Here is a 7752-nt window from a genome sequence, read left to right as displayed (position 1 = left end):
TCACAGACCCTGGGTGGGTGCATGGATTTCTGCTCTGCTTTCATCCTCGGCGCTCTGAGACCTCCGTGTCCCACAGAGGTGCTCTGCAAGGGCAGCTGCCTGCCGCCGGCACCTCTGAGCCATTCATTCCCTATCAAACTGGGAGCTATTAAATGTCTGGGGGGAGTCTGGGACCTGTTTATGACACGGAATAGGGAAAGTGTTAACTGCGTGTGCTGCGGGTAAGAGCTTCCTGGTTCACCTCCAGGCGTGCCAACGCCGTGCCGGGGCTGGGCACTGCACTGGCCCTCACGTGGCGTTCATTCACTGTCGGCTGGCAGAGCTCACTCGTGGCCTCTTCCCTGTGCCGGGGCTGTTAAACACGTGCCAGCACTGAAATCCTAATTATAGCCCCGCACTTACCCCTGCAAACATCCCGTGCTCCCATGGGACGTGTCCCAGGGCCGGTGGGGCTGAGGGGCTGTGTTTGTGCTGGGGGGGGGATGCGGTGTTTGCAGAGGGGGAGCGAAGGGGGATTGCGTGGGAAGGGACCCTGAGGTGCAGCGTGTGGGGTGGGGACGCAGCTCGGCTTTGTGGTGCTTCTGGGGCTTTGTGCTCGTGCAGGAATTGGGGAACCTGTGAGCTGTGGGGTGGGTATGGCCCTTGGGGTGCTAGCTATTCCCCACGGCGTGGTGTTATCGCGGTTATAGCACAGCCAGCTGTGGGCTACAGCCCGAGGTGCCCACGCAGGCCACCCCACCGCCACCCCGTGTCACAGCGTGTCACACACTGGGGGTGCACACTACACCCGTGGGGCGTGCAGTCACCCCCTCCTCTACCGGTGCCTCATGCACGCCCCCTTCGCAACCCTCACATCCTCCCCTACCCCTTCCCACCTTCTCTCAGCTGCCTTCCAGCACCTCCCGAGTTCGCCGGGGGCCTCGGCGCACCGGGGGGGGGGGTGGGATGGGACCGGGGGGATGCTTTGGGGCCGGTTGGGGTTGGGATGGGATGGGGTTGGGATGGGGCCAGCCCCTTGCGGAGCTCCGGGCCCGGTGCCGGGAGGCGGGCCGGGGGGCGGTGCGCTGCTGCGGGCCGGGCTCGGCGGAGGCTGCGGAGGAGGCTGCGGAGGATGGAGGCTGCGGAGGAGCTGCGGGAGCTGCGGGCGCTGGTGGAGCGGGCGGGCGGGCGGCGGGCGGTGCTGCTGGTGGCCGAGGTGGCCGAGGGAGCTCCGGCGGCCTCCACCTTGGCCTCGTTCGCCCGAGACTTGCTGGGAGACGAGGCTCCTCCGACACCGGGACCGGCACCGGGAGCGACACCGGGCTGCCCCTCCCGCTCCCGGTGCCGGTCCCGGGGCGGCGGAGGGCGGCGGGCGCTGGCGGCGGGGCTGCTGCTGGTGCTGTGCCGCGGCGGGGCGGCGAGGGGCCGAGGGAACCGGGCACGGCTGCGGGAGGTGGTGCGGGACGTGCGGGGCCGCCTCCCCCCGGGGCCGCCGCCCGCCGCCGTCGTCGGTGTCCTCCTGCCCGGGGGGGACGGGGAGGACGCGGCCGTGCTGGACGCCACCCTCCGCCGCCACTTCCCGGCCCCGGGAACCGTGCAGGGGGCTCGCTACAGCCCCGGCAGCCCCGCAGCCCTCCGAGAGTGCCGTGCCGCAGCCTGCCGAGCTCTGCGAGCGGCCCTGCAGCACCCCGCAGGTACCGGGGGTACCGGGCACAGGGTGGGCATCCCGCCCGGGTGGGTCAGGGAGCCGCGTGGTGCTTCCCCGTGGGGTCTGTGCCATCCCGATGGGAGCCCATCCCAAGGAGAAGTGCTGCTTCTCAATGGGATTTGGCCTTCTGCAATGGGATTTGCTCCGCTGGCCGGTGGGATCAGTCCCTCCTTGGTTGGACCCGGCTCTACGCCATGGGAGCTGCGCCGTTGCGGAGCCTCTGCCCCTCTCCAGGGAGATCTGGCTGTTCCCAAAGGGATCGGCTCCACGCTGGTGGGGCCTGAGCCTTCCCAGTGGGATCTGCACCTTCCCGGTGGGAATCTCAGCCCTGGCAGCCGGGGAAGGTTGGGAAGCACCGAAGCAGCGCTTGGATGGCAGGGATGTGGCACGTGGCAGCTGTGACGTGGTGGCACACCGTGCTTACATCCAGGGGACGGGGGCTCGGGGCGCAGCCCGTGCCGCAGGTCCTGCAGGAGGAAAGTGCTCGTGTCGGCTTCACGGAATGAGTTAGAACAAGTGGGCACTTGGGTGTAAAACCACATGCTGTTGGTGGCCAGTGAGAGCACCGTGAGGGTGGCAGGATGAAAGCTGGGTGTCACCGGGGCCTCGAGGCGAGAGGCGAGGCGTGTTTGTGTGCAGGCACAGGGCGCTGGGCAGCTGGGCAGGCTCTGCCCCATGGCAGCCACACAAAAAAATACAGGCTCACGTTAATCTTAGGCACTGCTTGTCTTGGGTTGTTCCCCTTTCTTCCTCCTTTAATTTTTCCCACTTTTCTCTTGCTCCGCTTCAAGTCCAGGCGCTCCGGCGTTCTGCTCTTTCTGGCCCTGCCCCTGAGGGGTCCCAGCGGTGCTCTGCAGCTCCACGGGGACAGCTCCTCTGTGACCCCAGGGACACGGGGACAGCCGGCTGCAGCTCAGGGGCTTCTTCCCATCGGTTCAGCTCAGGATCCTGGATCTGAAAGCTGAGGGGCTTTGAGACCAGTGGGACCCACTGCATCCCCCTGGGACCCGCTGCATCCCCCTGGAGGGTGTGGGGCTGTCTTCTGCCAACCCTTTGCGCTGAGGCAGGCGTGTCCCCCTTTCCATCTTCCCTCCTTCTGAAGGCTTTTGCTTTCCTCACATTGTTCCTGCTGCAAGAATTCCTTCTGGTGATCTCGCGGATGCCAGTGCACCCTCCAGTTCTGCTCTGGTGGGACAGCAGCTGCAGAGGCAGAAAACCATCCCTGCGTGTCACCTTTTTCCAGCTTTGCACGGCTGGCACTTGCTTCAAAACATGTGTCTTTGTGACTGGCTGTGGATTTGTGCTCCGTGCAGCTGTGGGGTTGGAGAGCAGTGGAGAAAGAGGAGCAGAAAGCCTGAGCAGGCGCTGCCAGCAGCCTGTTTGTGTGTGCTTTGTACGCGTCGTGGGTAGGAGGACTCAGCTTTAATTCACCTCTGACGGTGCTCTTAGTCATGTAAGTGTCCCATGGCCTGCATGTGCGATGAGGATGCTCCTCCGCTGCAGGGTCAGCTTCTTTTCATGCCCCTGTGAGCCCTATGTACCGAAACCTCCACGTGGCTCCTGCTGTGCCACTCCGGAGAGCTGGGGACCTGGCAGTGCCAGCCACATGGAGGAGAATGGGCTTCAGTGTGGCCTGGGCTCCTTCACCCTGTGGCCTTCCCCCAGGAGAGTAATATATTTAGTGTAATGTGAGGGAGGAATGTGTGAAATACGGGCCTGGGGCTGTGGAGCGCCCTGCAAAGCAGGTTCTAGGGGTGCCACAGAAAGATGTCATCAGTGGGGGCTGAGCTTGTCACGTTCCCCTTCTCAGCTTTGAAGTTTCCTTTCTCAGCTTTGAAAGGGGCTTGTGCTAAGCTGACAACAGATGCTCTTGCATCTGAATAAGGATACTGGGAGGATTGCAGAATATCTGTGTATAATTTGTAAGGCTGTGTCCGTGTGCTCGTGCCCTTTTTATTTCAGACCAGCCTCAGTGCCCCTTCCTCATCCAGCACATCACTGCCCTGCTCTGCCCAGGAGAGCCACCCTGGCGCTGAGCCCCTTGCTGGGAAGACCCCAGGCTCTGTTCGTTGTGTGGTGGAGCTGGGACGGGAGCAGCAACAGGGCTCACGCGCCTCGGGTCTCAGCAGGAACGAGCCAGGTGCCCCGGTGTGTGCGGAGCCCCCGAGGGCTGTGAGGAGGGGATGTGTTTGTGGCTGCAGGTTTTGGTTTGTGGACGGGTAGGAAACGCGGCTAATATAAACCTTTTGGTGTTGCAATGGTGCGATAAGACGAAGGACGCTGAAACGGTTTATCATTTGTCACTGGGAGATAAGGTCTGATTAGGAGGTGAAAGGCTGTGAGGTATTTCAATGGGGATGCTGAGCTGCTGCTCTTGGAGACCGTACAAAATGAGCTGTTGTAGTGTTTGCAAGCTTTCATGTTATAGTGAAACACTACAGCAGCTTGGAAGTAACTTGCTGTGACCTTCATTGTCCTCCAGAACAAAATGCTGCATGTGGATGGAGGCCACATGCTTGCTGCACTTTGCAATCATTACAGCTTTAGTTTTTGGTGTCCTGCGAGCCCCTGCTCCCCACGGGAGTGCTGAATAAAGGGGGGAGCGGTCAGTAGGTCGAGGTGGCAGAAGCCGTGTGGGAATACAAAAGAAAAACTTCCTTCTGCAGGAGTGCTCTAGGCGTGTTAGTCCTCAGGAGCGCCACGTGCGCTGGCTGAGCCCCTGCCAGGTTTCTCTTCCTGGGCCGCCAGCAGCTGCCGTGTCCAAACCAGCGTCTGCTGGGGGAAACGAGCCTTCAGGGTGGGTTCTGGCAGCCCTGTGGCACAGTGGAAACCAACACTGGGGACAAATTTCCAGGCACTGGAAGCCTGAGATAAGGATTTCCAGGAGCTGCCCTGTGCTTTTCGGCAAGGAGGGCCCCTGTTTTGCTGCTGGAGGGGGTGAATCGGGAGGTGGGGGAGCACGGCACAGACCCAGCACTGTTCTGAACTGGTCTTCTCTCGTTTGTCCAGAAGAGGAGAAGGAGAGGGAGAGGTGGAGGCTGCCTGCCTTCCTGCAGTGCGCTTCCTGGAGCCGGAGGAGCCGGAGAAAAGGCCACATATCGAAAGATGCAAACAATGTTCACGAAGGTATGCCCAGCTCCCGTGAGTACACCTTCAGTGACTGCTGGAGGTTCCTCACCGACTCCCTGGTGGTCCTCATGCCCGCACCCCTTGCTGGTGGCCTCCTGAAGCCAGCTCCAGCTCCAGACGTCTCTTCTCTGGCTCAGTTTTGGCCAGAACATAAAGACACCTTGCAGCTGTGCCTTCTGGCCTTTCACTTGTCTAAATAATGGCACTCTGGGTCCAGTGTCCAGCTACGCCCCTGGAGGACTGCTGGGCTCAGCTGCGTTTTGCAGGAGATCCTGGCGACACGACTGCTCTGCATCCACGCAGTGAATTGGAAGCATCACCCCGATCTTACGTGATGTTTTCTGCAAATACCGCTGGGAGCAGCGTTCCCAAACCACTTGCATTTGAGGCTGGCGGGGATGAGCACAAGGGCGGTCAGCCCTGGGCTCGCTGATTCGAAGGAAATTGTTCAGGCGTGGTGTGGAGATCCACGCTGCTGCATGGAGCCTGTGAGCAGGGGGGGGTCCTCTGTGAAAAACATGAGGGTCTGAGAAAACAACTGAAATGGCCAATTTGTGCAGCTTTGAGACAGCTCCTCTCGGGGAAGACAGCGGCGCAGAAAATTGATGTGCCTGATCTTGCAGTCGATGCCAGGCAGGCGAAGCCTCATACCTGCGCAGAGCATTTTGAGGTTGCTGAGTCTGCACGAGTCCGTGGGGCTGTCTGCAGGGATGCTGCTCCTTTGCTCACGGGTCACCTCTGCTTGGTGAAGTGGTGCTGAGTTTGTAAAACAAAACGAGAATCCATTATGAAAAAAAGCAGCTGTGCTTAGGTTGTGAGAATATATCAATTGCTTCATCCCTACGCTTTATTTCCGTGTTGGTTTAAGTTGCAGTTTACACGAGGAAGGGTTTCCCACCCAGCTCTCCCTTGACCCCTCTGTGCTCTTTGCAGATGACCAGCAGGACCCCCAGGAAGTGGCTCTGACCAGCCTGTCTCCCAACGGAAACTACGAAGAAGCCACAGGAGGCACTGGCACCTAGAGCTGCGGGGCTCCCGGCACGATCCATGTCCCGGTCCTGCCTGGCTGGTGTGGAGCAGCGGGAGGAGGAGCTGCTGTGTGCCTACTCAAGCTCTCCTCGCAGAGCCCACCGCTCCCAGGAGATGCTGGAATTCGCCAGGGTCTTCCACGGCTGCCAACAGCCTCCGAGGTCCATGCCAGAGCCACCCCCTGCCCTGCGCCCTGCTGCCTGGGGGTGCCTGCAGGTGCCGGTGGACACTGGGCTTTGGAGAAGCCCTTTGGGAATGTACCCTGGGCAAGGTGACGTGGGGACTTTGGGTGTCAGTCTGCATGAAGAAAGGGGAATGCTTGCTAATTTGGAGCAAAATTCCCCACTGAGATTGCCAGGGCTGGCCTCTCAGGCAAACAGTCTGCTGCCTTGTTTTCATGCATTATTGCTGTTTTGAAGTTCCTGCCCTCTCTCTGATCAAGAAAAAGAAAAAAAAAAAAAGGAAAAGACAACACGGTGACATGAAGACTGCAGTGGGACTAAATATGAGGTCTTGGCCAGCTGAAAAGGCTTAGATGTAGATAAGCGATGTGAAGAAATGTTTAAGCAGTTCCAAAAGGCTACCCGTAGCCTGTGGAGCAACAAAATTACAAGTCCTTGGTTTACAGGGAATAGTGTTGTAGTGGTAGAATACCTATTTTATGCTTATTTTAATGCAACAGAAAACGGGTCTTGGTTTGCTTGCGGCACAGGCTGCTGGGCTGTGTTTGCTCCTGGCTGTCCCTTTGGAGTTTCACCCAGCTCAGGCCAGAAGCTTCGGCCCCTCACGTCCTGCCTCCCTGTTCCCTGCTGGATGACGGCAGTGCGTCCTCCCTGCGTGTCCGTCTGTCTTCTTTCTCACTTCTTTTTCCCAGCGGCAGCAGAGCGTCTGCAGTACTGCCAGCTCCAGCCAGCACTCCCCTCCAGCAGCGTGCCTTCGGCTTTTCTCGAGCTCTTACCCGAAGCAGGGGCTGGGTTTGTCACCCGGCTCTGCTTGTGACCATCAGCGGTCTTCCCGTGCCTCAGTCTCCCCACCAGCAGGATGGGGATGGCGACGCCTTGCCTACCTCACCAGGGTGACGACGGTAACGCTGAGGCTAGAGTCGTTGCCCTTCGTGATGGTGCTGCTCTGCCCTTCGGGCTGGGAGAGGTGAATCTTTATTTTCTTGCAGTATTTGGCCTTTGCCACCCAGAACGTACCAATGAAGAAGCGACCCACTACAGATCTGCAGTTAAACCTTAGCGTTACAAATCCAATGGATTTATTTACTGGTAATTTATAGGTAAATCATTGCACATTTCTCTCGCACTGAAATTTGCATTGAAACTGGTGAAGTGTCAGCAATTTAGAGGTGTGAGTGGGAATGCATTTGACCCCAAGTATTTTTTTTTCCTTTGGCTGAAGAGTGAAGTAACTTTTTTTCTTTTTTTTTTTTTCCTACATTAAGTGGGTACACGATGGTGCTGTATTAAATTTTACATGTTTAATTGGTTTCATAATTTAAGGGCTCTGTTATTCTAAGTGTTTGCTGTAAAGAATAAAGACATTTCATTTCTGAATTACAAATTGCTTGTTTGTTTACTATAGCATCGTCTTCAAAATAATGTTATACATGGATTAAATGATTATTGGGGAAAGATTGGGGGAAGGGGATCAGGGGAAAGGATGGAGGGTTTGGGATTGGGGTAATTATTGGGGAAGGGGATTGGGTGAATTACTGGGGAAGGATTGGGGGAAGAAGTTTGGGGAAGGATGGGGGGAAGAACGGGGGGAATTACTGGGGAGGGGGATTCGGTAATTATTGGGGAAGGATTGGGGAAGGGGACTGAGGGAAAGGTGGGTGGGAAGGGGATTGGGGGAAGGGAATTTGGGTAATCATTGGGGAAGGGTTGGGGGAAGAAGATGGG

General features: G+C 58.3%; 1 protein-coding gene across 1 annotated transcript; it reads left to right on the top strand.

The window, feature by feature from the left end:
• The first annotated feature begins 1011 nt into the window (after window positions 1–1011).
• Window positions 1012–7411, top strand: LOC308199811 (uncharacterized protein C2orf72 homolog). Its single transcript, XM_080604476.1, has 3 exons — window positions 1012–1673; window positions 4697–4813; window positions 5750–7411. The coding sequence occupies exons 1-3, from the start codon at window positions 1112–1114 to the stop codon at window positions 5836–5838; spliced, it is 768 nt and encodes a 255-aa protein (XP_080460602.1). The 5' UTR covers window positions 1012–1111; the 3' UTR covers window positions 5839–7411.
• Window positions 7412–7752: the final 341 nt, after the last annotated feature.

This window comes from Anser brachyrhynchus (assembly GCF_964034855.1).
Source record: "Anser brachyrhynchus genome assembly, chromosome: 9".
Taxonomy (NCBI): domain Eukaryota; kingdom Metazoa; phylum Chordata; class Aves; order Anseriformes; family Anatidae; genus Anser; species Anser brachyrhynchus.
The sequence above is the reverse complement of the archived record's forward strand: the minus strand, read 5'-3'. Positions and strand labels throughout refer to the sequence as shown.

Bases quoted from the DNA above. Each gene is read 5' to 3' on its own strand.
- LOC308199811 (XM_080604476.1), top strand. From the start codon at position 1,112: ATGGAGGCTGCGGAGGAGCTGCGGGAGCTGCGGGCGCTGGTGGAGCGG. The intron at 1,674-4,696 runs GTACCGGGGGTA...TCGTTTGTCCAG, and splicing joins GGCCCTGCAGCACCCCGCAG to AAGAGGAGAAGGAGAGGGAG. The intron at 4,814-5,749 runs GTATGCCCAGCT...TGCTCTTTGCAG, and splicing joins TGCAAACAATGTTCACGAAG to ATGACCAGCAGGACCCCCAG.